Raw genomic sequence first — 17440 nt, forward strand, 5'->3', positions numbered from 1 at the left:
GTTGTAGAAACATCTCAAGGATATCAATGGAAACAAGGATGTACCTGAGCTCAATTTTTGAATACTTCTGTAAAGGTATTTCTGTTTTTTATTTGTAATAAATTTGCTAAAATCTCACGTGTGTAGCTTGTGTGTGTAGATTGATGAGGAACATTTAAAAAAAATCTATTTTAGAATAAGGCTGTAATGTAACAAAATGTGGAAAAAGTCAAGGGGTCTGAATACTTTCTGAATGCATTGTATCTCCCATTGAGCAGGTCTTGGATTGGATATCACTATCAGATGTTAAGGATTAAAAGTAGTCTGCTTTGGGTTAGTCTCTTGTCCCCATGTACCCTCCCCCACTAGAACATAAATAACCATTAAGCCCGGGTGGTACCTTCTCATTCATCGCCTGTCGATATGGACGTTCTCAGGAGATTTGTGGTAAACGGTTCTGGGCACTTCTAGAGCCCTCTTTCATTTCTGAGTAGTTTAAACGTTTCACGTGTTCCGTAATACTTGTATAAAATGGCTCAAATGCAACAAAACTGTAAAATAATGAGCCTTGTCGGCCACCCACATTTTACTGTGCAGCAAAATTAATGGAAGTCACATTGAGCTGCGGTGTATACATCTACAAAGACAAAAAAGCAACAGTTTTCACGCAGTTTTAAATTGTTTTCGAAATAAGGAATTTGCACTCTTATTTCTGTGGGAACCATATAGGGCTATCTCAATTTGGGGGAATTTGTGGTTCAACGCTTCATGGTTCAAAAGCAGCTAGAAAGTGCTATTTTTGCAGTCATTATAACACACACACACACACACACACACACACACACACACACACACACACACACACACACACACACACACACACACACACACACACACACACACACACACACACACACGCACACACACACACACACACACATACACGCACACACACAACTAAAGCCAAAGGAATTAGGGCTAGCTAGTAGCCTGCTGCCATCACTGTTCAGCTATTTCATTCCACACCATGTACAGTGGAATGTTAGCTAAAACGACTGGTACCCAGACTAAATTAGGGGTGCATGCTTGCCAAAACCAGCAGGTAGCCTGACACACCTGTCTTCACAACCCCCTCGTCTTGAAATAACAGCCTGTAGTGTGATTTAAACGTCATTAATGAGATGTACAGGCCACATGAGGAATCACGCGATGGGCGTTTGCCAATAGCCTATTCGGGGTTACATTAAATAGGCCCTGAGCCAAATAGAAGGTTCTGTATACCTGCATGCTGTATTAGGGATATGTTTTTTCCCGGGTAAAAATGAAATATTCCTATTGGCACCTGTTAGCCTATACAACCTTTATTACAGAAGAACGTTGGGGCTGTTATGGACTTATATAATCATGTGGGCTGCACACATGTCACTTTAATAAAATATTTTCACTGTTCGTATTTAAATTGGACCTAAGATTTGTGAATTGTGAAAAAAAAAAAACGTTTTAAAACAATAGAGTTTATAATCCCCAAACAATTCCCAAAACTTTCTGTAAAATTACAGATCGTGGAACCACTGAGCCAGGCCTTTATGTTTTTTTTTACAGATCAAAGTAAAGGTGTGAATAACAAACCCACAATGTCTACAGTAGGATACATTTATTTTGCAGTAATTCAAAAATTAATTCCACTTCAAATAAGAGCAACTATGTTTCCAAATGTTGGATGCAGGAGAAAAGTGTTGATTCATCTTAATACAATTGAAGACAAATGTTTTTTTGAGAGTGAGTTGTCAGACTATAATAATTTGCAGTAATTTTATTCGTCATTATGTTTTATTTATTTCTGTCTTCAAGTTTTGATGGGGCACACTATGAATGGAGTTCACACTTGAGTGTTGCAGCTATTTTGAATGCAACACTGAATAGTCTAAACGTGTCGAGTAGAAATAGAGTAGGCTAATTATTTATATATGGAATGGTCCAAAACTCAATGGCCATGGTGGCATGATCTTTATCAGTTATATCATTAACAATATGTGTAATTGAAGATATTTGGACATAATTGAACTTTCAGCCTTAAATGTTATTTAGATGTAACAGGGGTGCAATTAGGCTAACATGTGGTAGCCAACAATCAACAATATCAAAAAGGCACAGATGAACTGTCGCAAACTTTGGTGAACTCTGTCATTGATGTCTCATATAAGATACTACATTTTTATGGAAACAATTGTAGGCTATTTAGGCTAGTTAGTGGATATTTTGGTAGCAATTCCTTACAAGGCTAACCGTTTAATGGAAAGTCAATTTATTATTATTATTATTATTGTTATTATTATTAGTAGTAGTATTAATACTATGATTATTATTAGGATTATTGTGATGTTGATTTTGTTGTTTTATTATTATTATTAGGCTACCACCAACAGACCAGCCAGCCAGTTGTCTGAGCTGCCCCCGACGTCTGAGACCAGACTTGTCTGACCTGACCCAGAGACAGACAGAGGCTATATTGATTCCCTCAGTGTTTCCGCCCCCATGTGGTTAAGCAACACTTGCATTTAACTGACTGCGTCCCGGTCCCATGGGAGGGCACCAACTTACTTAAGGTTCGCGGTTCGAGACAAACGCTGGTGTCTTACAGTGGGCACTTTCAAATCAGCTATTCCTCTAAAGATAAGGTTATAGGTCCTAGAGGAACATAGCCAATGACGTGGAGTTTTTATACCACTCAGGCCCTCATGTAAAATAAACAGCCACTGGGCGCCAGATCACTTCCCCAAAGCTATGGGATGGGATCAGTTACCTACACTATAGGCTAAGGAAGGAGAGCTGGGACCTGGGTGAAATTAAAAAGCTCTTGGAAAACGTGTATTTCATTGAATTGTATTTAATCCAAGGGATATTTTTATTGGGTTTGATTAAATAATTATAGATAAACTGTAGAGTTTCAGTTCCAACTGGATTGTGGCCCACTGTTAGCTAAGTGATTCTAATATACCATCAGAGACAGAAAAGAGACATGCCTATATTTATCCAAAATGTAGGTTTACTTTTATTCATATACACATATTCAATTAAAATTGTAGGGCACAAAGGAGTCTAAGGGGATTTCCACATAACACAATCATTTGAAAAGCAACTCTAGCTTCACCCTCATGTGGCTGCTAGCAAGCAGACTAGGTGGTGCTAGGTATCAACAGCCTATTCAGTTGGGGCTGGATGCTGTAGTGAGCTTCGATTGGTCAATAGTGTCACGATATCGCGGAGTATTTAGATAAAGTTCAGCTTTCCCCAACTTCGGTCCCTCCCTGTTCACACTACCTCGTCCATGCTTGCATCGCCCAATGGTCCCCCGCCTACTTCCCTTCCGTCCTTTGAAAATGAATGGGGCTCCGTTGTTTCATCGCCCCCAACGTGGTAAGTGGAAATACATTGTCAAGCAAGGCCCCGCAATCCCACGTTTACACTATACACAAGCGGAAATCACCTAGCCACACTAGCCTCGCAGATGGCGCCGAAGAGGATGGCTGACATTTTACATGCTCCCGACCATTTGTGCTATTTTGTTAGTTTTTTTGTGTTGTTTGTAACTTATTTTTTAAACTTATTTTGTACATAATGTTGCTGCTACCGTCTGTTATGACCGAAAATAACTTCTGGAAATCAAAACAGAGATTACTCACAACAAACAGTAAGAAGCTTTTTCCTTTAACGAGTCCGACGAGAAGGATATACTGCTCAGGCCGAAATCCCCGCCATTTTCCCCGTGCCCAAGGAAGCAAAGGTAACCTATCTAAATGATTACCGCCCCGTAGCACTCACGTCGGTAGCCCTGAAGTGCTTTGAAAGGCTGGTCATGACTCACATCAACAGCATCCTCCCGGATACACTAGACCCACTCCAATTCGCATACCACCCCAACAGATCCACAGATGACGCAATCTCAATCACACTCCACACTGCCCTTTCCCACCTGGACAAAAGGAACACCTTTGTGAGAATGCTGTTCATTGACTACAGCTCAGCGTTCAACACCATACTGCCCATGAAGCTCATCACTAAGCTAAGGACCCTGGGACCAAACGCCTCCCTCTGCAACTGATTCCTGGACTTCCTGACCGGCCGCCCCCAGGTGGTAACGGTAGGCAACAACACGTCTGCCACAATGATCCTCAACACTGGGGCCCCTCAGGGGTGTATAGTTAGTCCCCTCCTGTACTCCCTGTTCACCCACGACTGCGTTGCCAAACCCGACTCCAACACCATCATTAAGTTTGCAAGACGACACAACAGTGGTAGGCCTGATCACCGACAATGATGAGACAGCCTATAGGGAGGTCAGAGAACTGGCAGTGTGGTGCCAGGACCACAACCTCTCCCTCAATGTGAGCAAGAAAAAGGAGCTGGTCATGGACTACAGGAAAAGGCGTTTTTGGCCCCTCCAGTTGTATCATTGGAATGTGATACAAAACGATGCAACAGTGTGCTTTAGGACCGTGCGGATGCCTCCAAGCGGTCGGGTAGGCTGCGGTGTGAAGTGTTAATGCAACTGGATACAAAAACTATAAAAACAAACAAATGATGTCCCCCCTACTTCTAAAACCAAAGTAGCGCCCCTGATTGATTAATGCATTAACAAGGAAAGAATGTTATTGTTATTCTTAAATGTAGAGAAAGAAAATCCCTTGAGTAGGTGTGTCCAAACTTTTGACTGGTACTGTATATCCCTAGATGTTTCATGGTAAACGCAGAGACGGAAGAGACAGCCAACTAGCAGTTTTTTTTAGTTTTGAATGAAAGTCAATGAACTAAGTAGACTAGACCCAGCTGCTATTGCATTGGTGTCTATGGAAGACACAACCAGTTAAATGTCAACTGCCCCTTAAAACCAACTTCTCTGGTTGTAAACGCCTATGTGTTATCGATATGAGTCATTCATTATAGTGTCCAAATGTACTACAACGTGTAAATAGGATCATTTTGTTCATATTGACAGTCTCGTCCAAAACTGTGTATTGTAAGTGAGTTTGTCAAGACTTGGGTATGGATTACTTACATGCCCACGTTGTGGTCCACCCCCACCTGACATATGGACATTTGTTGTCAAGTCTGCATATGAGTGAAATGATTTCGCTTGGCAAATATGAATGAAAATGGGCTTCCATAAAGTTGGTGCAAACAGTCAATGCATTTTCAATATTTTGAAATATTGGATTGGATTATATCCGACACGCTCACTTCTGCTGCCCATCAACCGTCAAACCACTGGTGTTGGTGGGGCTCCCGAGTGGCACAGCGGTACAAGGCACTGCATCGCAGTGCTAGAGGTGTCACTACAGACCCTGGTTCATTCCCGGGTTTGTATCACAACCGGCCTGAATCAGGAGTCCCATAGGGTGGCGCACAATTGGGCTAATGTCATCCGGGTTAGGGGAGGGTTTGGCCAAGGGGCTTTACTTGGCTCATCATGCTCTAGAGACTCCTTGTGGTGGGCCGGGTGCCTGCAGGCTGACCTTGGTCGTCAGGTGAACGGTGTTTCCTCTGACACATTGGTGCGGCTGACTTCCAGGTTAAGCGGGCGGGTGTTAATAATCGCATTTTGGCAGGTCAAGTTTCGGAGGACGCATGACCCGACCTTTGCCTCTAAAGCCCGTTGGAGAGTTGCAGCGATATGACAAGATCAAAATTGGGGAGAGAAAGGGGGTAAAATACCAAAGAATTATGTTAAAGAAAACACTGGTGTTGGTTCCTACGTTAGCAATGTAGATTGCTGGTGCTAGCTAGTAGATACTTTTGGTTATAAAACATTATTTAATAATGATATAAACCATGGTAGCTATGATACCACAGATGAAAGGGAAATGGTAAGTAGCTAAATATATCAAGATTACATGTAATGTGTTGTATTATGTGAGAGGAAGATGTGTGTAGCTCATGTTAGCTAGCTTCCTTGCTAGCAACAGCTAACTGTAGCCCATTGACATTGTCAATAGGTGGCAGGCAATTGGATACTAGCTTGCTAGCATCATAGGATGTAAGCAGTTTACTTTCAATAATGTTTAAACTCGAACTGGCTAGCTAACATTAGCTAGCTGGCCAACTCATTTCAACTTGGACAAAGGTATGATAACTAACCCAGATTTGCAAGTTAGGTAGCTAGCTAGCTGCCCAGAAATACGTTATCCATGTTCGACAAGTCCATCAGCGCCTCATGGAGAACCAGTTGTTTGTAAAAGCGGAGAAGTGCAAGTTCCACTGCTCCACAATCTCTTTTCTGAGATACATCATCACTGAAGGGGATGTTCAGATGGATCCGGAAAAAAAGTGAGAGCGGTGGTGGATTGGCCCCAACCCACATCCAGGGTGCAAATACAACGGTTTCTGGGGTTTGCTCATTTTTACCACCATTTCATCGGGGCTACAGCAACCTGGCGGCTCCCCACTCTGCACTCACCTCTCCCAAGGTACCGTTCACATGGTCCCCAGCAGTGAATAAGGCGTTTGTGGATCTGAAGCAACGACTCACCACCGCCCCATCCTCATCCATCCGGATCCGACCCGTCAGTTTGTGGTGGTGGTTGACGCTTCCGACATGGGAGTAGGAGTCCATCGTTTCCCAGCAATCTATCCAGGACCAAAAGCTTCATCCCTGTGCCTTCATGTCCCATCATCTGAACTCGGCGGTGACGAACTATAAGGGCACAGGGCAAATCCCAGTTGCAGACTCGGGAGGCAGATGGTTCGAGTCTCTGATATTTATTAGTATCCAAGGAGCAGGCAAGAGAATGGTTGTGGACAGGCAAAAAGATCATAACAAAGTCAGAGTCCAGGAGGTACAGAGTGGCAGGTAGGCTCGAGGTCAGGGCAGGCAGTATGGCCAAGCAGGCGGGTTCAGAGTCAGGGCAGGCAAGGGTCAAAACCGGGAGGACTAGCAAAAGAGAGAATAGAAAAAGCAGGAGCACAGGAAAAACACGCTGGTTGACTTGACAAAACAAGACAAACTGGCACAGAGAGACAGGAAACACAGGGATAAATACACCGGGGAAAATAAGCGACACCTGAAGGGTGTGGAGACAATCACAAGGACAGGTGACACAGATCAGGGTGTGACATATACACCGAACAAAAATATAGACACAACATGCAACAATTTCTAAGATTTTACTGAGTTACAGTTCAAATTAAGAAATCAGTCAATTGAAATACATTCATTAGGCCCTAATCTATGGATTTCACATGACTGGGAATACAGATATGCATATATTGGTCGCAGATATTTTTAAATAAAGTTGGGGCGTGGATCAGAAAACCAATCAGTATCTGGTGTGACCACTATAATGCAGCGGGACATCTCCTTTGCATATAGTTAATCAGGCTGTTGATTGTGGCCTGTGGAAGGTTGTCCCACTCCTCTTCAATGGCTGTGCGAAGTTGCTGGGTAATGGCTGGAATTGGAACACGCTGTCATGCATGTCAATCCAGAACATTCCAAACATGCTCAATTGGTGACATGTCTGGTGAGTATGTAGGCCATGGAAGAACTGGGACATTTTCAGCTTCCAGGAATTGTGTACAGATCCTTGCGACATGCGGCCGTGCATTATCATGCTGAAACATGAGGTGATGGCGGTGGATGAATTGCACGACAATGGGCCTCAGGCTCTCGTAACGGTATCTCTGTGTAATCAAATTGCCATCAATAAAATGCTATTGTGTTTGTTGTCCGTAGCTTATGCTTGCCCATACCATTCGTGAACTTTGCTGGCGTAGTGTTATAAGCAGCGCACTCCGGCTCTGAGCATCATGACTTCGTACAAAGTGCTGTGCAGTCGTTTACAAGCATTTTGCTACAACCCCAATAACATCTGCGAAACACGTGTATGTGACCAATACAATTAGATTTGATGGGGCACTCTGTTCACAATGTTGACATCAGCAAACCGCTCACCCACACGACGCCATACACACGGTCTTCCATCTGCCAGGTACAGTTGAAACCGGGATACATCCATGAAGAGCACATTTCTCCAGCTTGCCAGTGGCATTTGCAAGTTGGTTATGACACCGAACTGCAGTCAGGTCAAGACCCTGGTAAGGACGACGAGCACGCAGATGAGCTTCCTGAGACGGTTTATGACAGTTTGTGCAGAAATTAATCACTTGTGCAAGCACACAGTTTCGTCAGCTGTCCGGGTGGCTGGTCTCAAGACGATCCCGCATGTGAAGAAGACGGATGTGGCTGTCCTGGGCTGGCGTGGTTACATATGGTCTGCGGTTGTGAGGCTGGTTGGATGTACCGCCTAATTCTATAAAAGGACGTTTGAGGCGGCTTATGTTAGAGAAATTAACATTAAATTATCTGACAACAGCTCTGATGGACATTCCTTCAGTCAGCATGCCAACTGCATGCACCCTCAAACTTGAGCCAACATTTATTAGATCTTTAATTTCAGCTCATGAAACATGGGACAAACACTTTACATGTTGCGTTTATTGATTTGTTCAGTATACCTATGGCTCTGACAGCCAATAGAAAAACGTATCAGCAATGTACACAGCTGGTTGCATAATAATGTTATCATGTTATCATGTATTACTATCATGTAGTTACCTTCCCTCTATTAGCATATACATTACTTACAAACCAGAGAAATACATTTGATTTCATTCACAGGGTATGTACAAAACCTGGTGGAATTGTTGATCAGCAGCGTTGTGGGAACCCCCTACCATATCAGAAGCTGTTACAGAAGGCTGAGGCAGTGGCCAGACACCAGTCCCGCTTCAGAGTAATTAAGGATACTTGAATCAGGTTGGTCACAATTGATCTGGTCAATGGTCAAAATACTATCTGTCCGGGAATTCACCTAACCACCATTGATAATGTAATCGATGCTGTGTGTATATGTGTGTATTGTATGTTGTAAGGAGGTGACACCTCCACTGTGCCAATGGACTATTCAGGGTGAGTAATAACAACCAGCCAGTGCCATGCTAGCACGTGTCCCTTGTGAATTAGCAGTGAATCAGGATCTCTGATTGGCTATGTTCAACCATGTATTTACTGTTGGCTTCCATGGCTGCATGGTGACAGTCTTTCTCTCTCTCAGCCCCCCTGTGATCTAGGAGCTGGGTCGGATATAGGAGCCGAATGATACTGACATGATGTGAGAAGACACTTGTATATCTGGGAAATTATCATTAACACGTATATCTGGGAAAATAACACTCATATGCAGATAATGAGATAAGATCTAACTAGTTAGCTAGCTATAACCGGGCAGTGTGTTCCCAATCAATGTGATAAGGCTGCATTTCAAACAGCTAAGACTAGCTAGCTAAATGCTTTAGTTGACTTGTTGGATAACACAACAAATGTATAAGGAATGTTAGCTAGCTAGCCAACTAGCTAATAAACTTCAGATCAGAAATATCCCAAGACGTAAACTCTAGCTAGCTACACTGGCTGCAGCCATTAAATAATTCAGCTACTTCTGATAAAATATTACCATATACACTGAGTGTCCAAATATTGAGTTGCACCTCCTTTTGCGCTCAGAACAGCCTCAATTAGTCAGGGCATGGACTCTAAAATGTGTCCAAAGTGTTCCACAGGGATGCTGGCCCATGCTTCCCAAAGTTGTGTCAAGTTGGCTGGATGTCCTTTGGGTCTTGTACCTTAAATATTTTGTCTTGCCCATTCACCCTCTGAATGACACACATATACAATCCATTTCTCAATTGTCTCAAGGCTTAAAAATCATTAACCTGTCTCCCCCCTTCATCTCCCCCTTCATCTGCATTGAAGTGGATTAAACTGGTGACATCTGTCCCGAGCTTCTGCCCCTCTGTCCAGAGCTTCTGCTCCTCTGTCCAGAGCTTCTGCCCCTCTGTCCAGAGCTTCTGCCCCTCTGTCCAGAGCTTCTGCCGGACAGGCGGGAGACTCCGGCAGCAGCGCCGGACAGGCGGGAGACTCCTGCAGGGAGGAGACAGAGAGACAGCCTGGTGCGTGGGGCTGCCACAGGAACCACCAGGCTGGGGAGACCTTCAGGAGGCTTGGTGTTAGGAGGAGGCACCTGAAGGACCGGGCTGTGGGGGAGCACTGGAGCTCTGGTGCGCAACCTTGGCACCACTTCCCCAGGCTGGACAACTACTCTAGCCCGGACCCTCCAGAGTGCAGGCACAGGTTGAACCGGGCTGAGATCTAGTGCTTACTACACGCACCTCTCCCTTAGGCTCCACTCCCACATTTGCCCGGCACGAGCGGAGCGCAGGCAGAGGACGCACTGCACCCTCCCAGCGCCCCGGAGACACAGCACGCAGAGCCGGCGCAGGATACCCTGGACCAAAACTGCGTACCGGCGACCAGACCCGCTGAGCAGGCACCATACGCCCTGGCTCGATGCCCACACTCGCATGGCACTTTCGGGGGGCTGCCCTATAGCGCACCGGGCTATGGGCACGTACTGGCGACACCGTGCGCTTAACCGCATAACACGGTGCCTGACCAGTAATGCGCTGCTTATAATAAGCACGAGGAGTGAGCTCAGGTCTGCTACCTGGCTTAGTACCGCACCTCGTCTGCCCCCCCAAAAAACATTTTTGGGGCTGCCTCTCGTACCTGTCGCACTGCCGTGCTGCCTCCTCATATCGCCGGCTCCTCTCTCCGGCTGCCTCTGCTCTCCTAGCTGCCTCCACCTGTTCCCATGGAAGGCGATCCTTTCCCGCCAGGATCTCCTCCCAGGTGTAGCAACCCTTGCCGTCCAATACATCCTCCCATGTCCATTCCTCTTTGCGCTGCTGTTGCTGTTGTTGCTGCCTCTGTTTACCATGCCGCTTGGTCCTTGGTTGATGGGTGATTCTGTCAGGGTGACACTAGCTCAAGTGAGGCTTAGCTAGCCAATAATATCTCTGGTCATTAAAAGCATTTTCTCAATCACAAATACTCTTACAACTTTGAGCAGTCTATAAATAAAGATCAGTGTAAACAGTACTCGTTTCAAGTGAATTATTATAGTTAGCTAGAAGGAGAGCAGCCTCTTGTCTTCTCATTCTACAGCATAAATCCAACCCACCACCGACTGTCACAGTGCAGCACAAGTGAAAAATTAAAACTACTTTAAAATCCCGGCACCAAATTATTTCCTGAATGGAATACCTGGATCAAATGTAAAACTTAGAATAGATTTTTGATTGTGTTCTCAACAGTACAATATCGAGCATGTGAGCTCAGAGATATGTGAAATTGTGCACTAAAATCTTTGAACTTATTCAAATTATGGAATTTTCACAATGCCCTCATGACATCGTTTCCAAGCACTCCATAGGAGCTTGTTGACAGGCACACATGCTTCTTTTAGTGTTATATCAAGGATACAACATATAACCTGACCAAAATATTATTGCAGATCGTTTTATGATGTATTTAGCTGTTGTATAAAAAAACGGTTTGGAAAAACAGGGACATCTTTGCCTGACACCTTTATGTAGACCGGAACTGACCCTTTCTTCAGTGAACTATCTTAATTTATCCACCAACTTTGGTAAAAGCACTGAGTTTTTAAACCCAGAGGCTGCGAGACTTCCGGGAACGCTTGCGAAGAAGACTTGGCAAACCAAAACGTGATTTGGGGTTTGAGAAGTCAATGTGAGAAGTGAAAACATCTTCCTTAGATATTATTATTCTCGAAAACTGACAACCTAGATTCAAGCCAATATCTGAAGTAGATGTTATTACTCCAACCTTGTGAAAGTGACAAACTGATACCTTTTCATTTTCATCAAAAACAACTATATATTGAAGGGGTGCCTTTGATTTGACAGCCTGCACATGCGCAGTTCGGGCGTTTACACCCAATTACGTGTTTCTGTGCATTAGCTTAGCTAGCCAACTCCGCCATGACTTCGCCTACAAGCATCGTAAGGGATTTCTATTGGAAAAGCAGTTTCTACATATCTTACATACTAAATCATCATTGATAAAAGCGCCCCGATGGACTCCAAAGAAGCAGCAGGTCACATTTTCTAATGTGCAGCAAATCCAATTTTCCATTTCTGAATTCACTTCCTGTGTCACAAATCCATATGGAGATGGGATATACTGCACTACCGTGGCTTTGTAAAACATTATTGGCTGATTGATCCCGTTGAACACAATTGATTGGCAGGACCCTGGGATCGTCAGTGATTCAGAAAACTCTTCGCCACGGTCCTTCGGCTTACACACCCGGCAGGAGAGAATCCTGAACATACAGACGCTGATGAGGATGAAGGTGCCTCCTACAGACAGCAGGATGGGGTCGAGCAGCTGGGTCCACTCGAAGCTGCGGCTGACATTGTACTTAAGCCAGCCCATGACTTTGAACGTCATGCCCACCAGATCCAGGAATATCCCAGAGAACAGGAGGGTAGCCCCTGTCTTCTCCCTGTCTAAAACTGACACATGGCTGTCTAACTGGCTCAGAGGAGGGATGGATCCGATAGAGATAGGTACCACCTTCAGCGAGAGATCGTCAAAGGTGCCGGTAACATTAGTGGCAGTTACTGCCGTGTCTCCTCTGCCGGTGTTGTCGGCTGAGACTGAGGCTGCTGGCCCGTCATGCTCTTCCAGAAGTGGCGAATTCCAGTCTGGTCTGTCACCTCACTCCTGTGTTTGTGCTTTTAGTTGGAGCCATGTCTCCTGTCACTGTGGGTATTGATAAACTGTCTGAATTTCAACAGTTCCACCCCTAGCCCTCAGCTTGCCCCTACCCCATAGTCACTCCTGCAGATATGAAATGATCAGATAGACATTTCCATCAAGCCTATCAGAAGGCCAGGTGAAGCTATTACCATAATGCTTAAACATATCCAAAACTTTCAGCTCTACAGAAGTGCCTAAATGGTAGAACTAAGGGGTAGGGGCTAGGGGTAGATTTGACATTCAAGAACATTCAAGAAGTGTCCATCTATTACAACACTGGCTAACCCAGAGAGCAGGTTGTTGATTAATATACACAGGGCTTTTGTTTATCAAGGGTTTGTTTTCCCACATGGGAGTTGGTTCCTGTGTCCGTTCACATGTTTAACCCCTCAGAACCATGTCAGGTGAGGATAGACATGTGCAGAGCAGACAGAAATGTTGTCTGCTGACCATTCATGACTCAACATTTTCATATTGTAAAGAATTGTTCACTGTCTATAGTACCGGCCTATTTGGACAGATTCAGTGACCTGAATTATTTACTAAGTACTCCTAACCACACAGGATTTGTTATACCCGGCCAAACAGTAATAACAACATGCAGATACAGTAGGCTATATTGGAGCTTCATGATGCTTGATCAAAACTTGTTTAGTTTAAGTTCATGACCTCACATAGCTGCTGCTGTGCTTGTTGTGGAAGTTGATGTCTATTCGGACTACAACTCATATTTCATTGACAGAGATAAAAGCAAACCCAATCAACAGGTTTAGAATCAATATTTTAGTTAGTTGTTACACATCTCATTACCCAAAGGAGAACTACAACGCATGGAGAGTTCAAGAGAGGAGAGTTGTGTTTGAACACACAGGACTGTTCGAGGTCTAACCCAGCTAGCACATAACATTCTGAGAAACATATATTTCTTAGAGCTTGATAAGCACGTTTTTTCCCTATGGTTATTTTGCATACAACCTTCCCATAACTTTCTGGGAATGGTGCAAAACAGTTGCTTGGCTATGAAACATTCTCAGAACATTTAAGGAACAAAAACATTTAAGGACAAAAAAAAAATCTTGGTTATTTCATTACTTTTACAGAACGTTTCCTAAAAGTTTAAACATTGTTACATTGAATTTAAATTTTGGTGATGTTCTAGGAATGTTTTCCAACTGGTTTGACATTGGGCATGTTCTCAAATAGTTCAGAGAACTTTGAGAATCAATGTTCTTCTGTGGGAATTTCAGTACTTCAGTATAACGCTTCCTACAGGTTTCCTCGTGGTTCTATTTAAAGTCGTGTTCTCAAATTGTTTCAAGAACATAAAGAATACATTCCAGAAAAGCCAAAGGAAAGCCTTAGTAATGTTCAGAGATTGTTCTAAGAAAGTTATTTAAAAACATATACACTACTGTTCAAAAGTTTGGGGTCACTTACAAATGTTGTTGTTTTTTAAAGAAAAGCACATTTTTTGTCCATTAAAATTGTGTTTTCATGCCCAGATGCTGTCCTGTTTCATGTCTGTTTATTCATTAACTGTTCACTCCGTGTACTTGCTTCTCATCTCCAACTGTTTGTCCTCACAACTTCTGTTCTCAGAATGTCTTTTGAACGTTCTGTTTTACCGGTCAGGAAACGTATGGCTTCGTTCTCACATCCAATGTGAAACCAAAAACATAAGTTCCCACAACTTCCAAGGAATCAAGTGTGCTAGCTGGGAAGACAGAGGAGGGGAGAGAAAGAGCTGGAGGGAGAAGAAGTAGAAGAAGAAAGGGAGGTGCCTTCCTGCACGCACAGACCATGGAACACGAGCTGCAATCCACCTTGTCAAATATAATTTCACATGATCGCATCGCCAATCGCACTGTTATACATAACTTATCACCATCAGCCCCATATTGCAATTGTTGAACAATCAGCGTAGCATGGTAAGTGCAGGGGATTTAAAAACACAGGCATCACGCAAGACATGTCATCGGGAAGTGGGTAACGAGCTGAGTTTTGGGTAAAAACCAGCGCAACACGCAGTCTGTCTGCTACAGCAAAATAGCAGCCTAACTTGTAAGATACAGAAAGTCTCCTAACCACTTAACCCAAGACGATCTCTTAGGCACTCAGTAACACATTAGATGACTTGGTTGCTAAGTTAGGCTCAATTTAGTCCCCATATCACCCACCCACACACCCACACACATCATTGTTTTATAGGTACCACTAGTAGCATGTTTTAACAACCTGAACAAACATATGGATTTGGTCACGGCAACAATCCATAAGTGCAGGGTCTTCAAATAAGGTTTGTGAATATTCTTGAGACAAACTCTTGAAACTGATGTCGGCAACTTGTCGGTCGATGATTGTGTCTTGTCTCTTTTTAAACCGTTGTTCTGGTAGATCAAGTCAGAGGCACAATATGTCAGTGCAACAACCCACAGTCACACTAATTGATATTCAACATTCGACTGAAATAGCTCTGATCTAATGGCGTCATACTGTTTCAACCCTTCAATAGATTTGAACAACGCGTCTATTCTATTAGGGATATCTTGCGACTGAAAAAAACATTCCAGAAAATAGTCCATTCACTTGAGGTTGTTCATTTGAACAACCTCATTGTCAACTCACTATATGTGTCTTTGTGCCAACCCTCAGTGAAAGGGTTGTATCAGTTTAAGTGTTTGATGGTCATGCCAATTCAAGTAAAGCAACTCTTTTGACACTGTCTGTTATGCAAATTTGGTAAGAGAATGTTCCAGTAATGAGCTACACTGTATTGTAAAAGTCACAATAACTTATTGGCAAAATGTTGCCAGTAACCCAGAGCAGGGTTTCCCAAACTCGGTCCTTATTCTAGTTGTGGTTTTCAGTTAGCTCTCCAATTAGAGGGAATGTCATCCCAGTTAATGTGCTCTATTCATAAATATTGAAGCTTTTACACTGTACGTTACTGTACATTTTACAATAACCCATAGGAATTCTCTGGAAAACAATAGCGCATCGTGAAACACATCTTTCTGCTAGAAATGTGTTTATTTTCAGGTAGAAATGTGTTAATCATCCACTAAAGTAGTTAGCAAGTTTACTAGATACTGTAGCTAACCAAACCATCAGTCCAAGCTTGCCATTATGAAAATCAAATTTTCAATTTGACTTTTGCTTTCAAAAGCAGCTCAAAATAACATGTAAGAATTAACTATAGCCATTGTACAGTGGTGATATGCCATGCATTTATAAGGGAATAAAGAACGCTCTAGAATGCCCTTCAATCAGAAACAAGTATTCAACAATGCCATGGTATAATGAAAATTAAACAAACTTCTTGTGACTCAACTGCCCTTAATCTACTGGAAAATGCACAGTAACCTATTAAAAGTGCAGCTCTTGCGTGTCACAAGTTCTTACAAAGAGCGCAGAACTGACTATGTCAAAAGTGGTGTTCAACCAGGACTGTTGCGGTGACCATATTACCGCCACACCACACACTGATGGTCAAGAGTCATGAAGGCAGTCAAATTCCACGTGACCTTTTAGTCACAGTAATTAGGCTACTCCAAGCTCTGATGCTGCTGATGGTCATTAGTAGCCTACCAAACTTGCTAAATACCTGGCACACTATTGTCACTCTAATCACTCTGACATCAATGCAAATGTAATCAAAAACCTAATCAAACACTTCATGAGAGCTCATGTGCTCATGTTTGCACAACATTTCTATAGGCTATGCAATTGTGTGAGAAAACAGAGTGATGGCCTCTATTAAAAAGAGGAGGATCCCATAGGCTTTCTATAGGCTAGGCCTACTATATTTCTTTCTCAACTTTATAGCCTACCTGGCTGGCATGAAAATGAACCACTGGAAAAGTGTCCTCCATTTCACTACACTTGCATTAACATCTGCTAACCATGTGTATGTGACCAATAAAATTTGGTTCGATTTGAAGTGCATAGATGACATGTATTTTTTCCCGCTGCCTATGTTTCGAGACAGGTGCATGATAATGGTTCATTCTAAATCATAACAAATTTCACTGATATTTTATTTAGTGTTTGTAAACACAAGAATAGTTTAGTATATATATTTAGTATATTTAGTATATATTAATATATATTTAGTATATATTAAATCAAAAATAGTTTGATGGGTGACAATATTAGCCTATCACTTGAGAATTAAATATTATCACTTGTAAAGGATGCCCAGCATAAGGAAACTTTTATGAATCATAGTCGCACATCTCATGTAGCCTAGCCCATAGGCCTATATGTTTTGATATGGATTGCATCACAACTAAAATGGCCAAATAACTTATTAAATTAAACCCATTCATTTGTTTTGCAAAGGGTGTAGAGGGTAACTGGCATAAATAAGCAATGTGTGAGTTTCAAGTTTGGGGAAGACAATTTTCACCATAAAATGCACCTTTATAATAAAAGCATTAAATCCGTAATCGCTTTTGTGCTCATTTTTGATAATGTTGTTTTACCGCTAATGGAACATTCATCCTTTTGATAATGTTGTTTTCCTGCAAATGGAACATTTATCCTTTTGATAATGTTGTTTTCCCGCTAATGGAACATTCATCCTTTTGATAATGTTGTTTTCCCGCTAATGGAACATTCATCCAATTGATAATGTTGTTTTCCCACTAATTGAACATCCATCCTTTTGATAATGTTGTTTTCCCGCTAATGGAACATTCATCCTTTTGATAATGGTGTTTTCCCGCTAATAGAACATTCATCCTTTTGATAATGTTGTTTTCCCGCTAATGGAACATT

General features: G+C 42.8%; 1 protein-coding gene across 1 annotated transcript in view; it reads right to left on the bottom strand.

Annotated features, from left to right (window-relative positions):
• Positions 1–6892: 6892 nt before the first annotated feature.
• LOC135562530 (uncharacterized) overlaps positions 6893–17440 on the bottom strand; it is a 35148-nt gene continuing 24600 nt past the window's right edge. The window contains exons 3-4 of the mRNA XM_065005031.1: positions 11945–12582; positions 6893–6907 (exon numbers count right to left, since the gene is read on the bottom strand). Of these exons, the coding sequence (XP_064861103.1) occupies positions 6893–6907; positions 11945–12582 (653 nt within the window). The remainder of the gene's footprint in view (positions 6908–11944; positions 12583–17440) is intronic.

The sequence above is a fragment of the Oncorhynchus nerka genome, linkage group LG19, assembly GCF_034236695.1.
Source record: "Oncorhynchus nerka isolate Pitt River linkage group LG19, Oner_Uvic_2.0, whole genome shotgun sequence".
NCBI lineage: Eukaryota > Metazoa > Chordata > Actinopteri > Salmoniformes > Salmonidae > Oncorhynchus > Oncorhynchus nerka.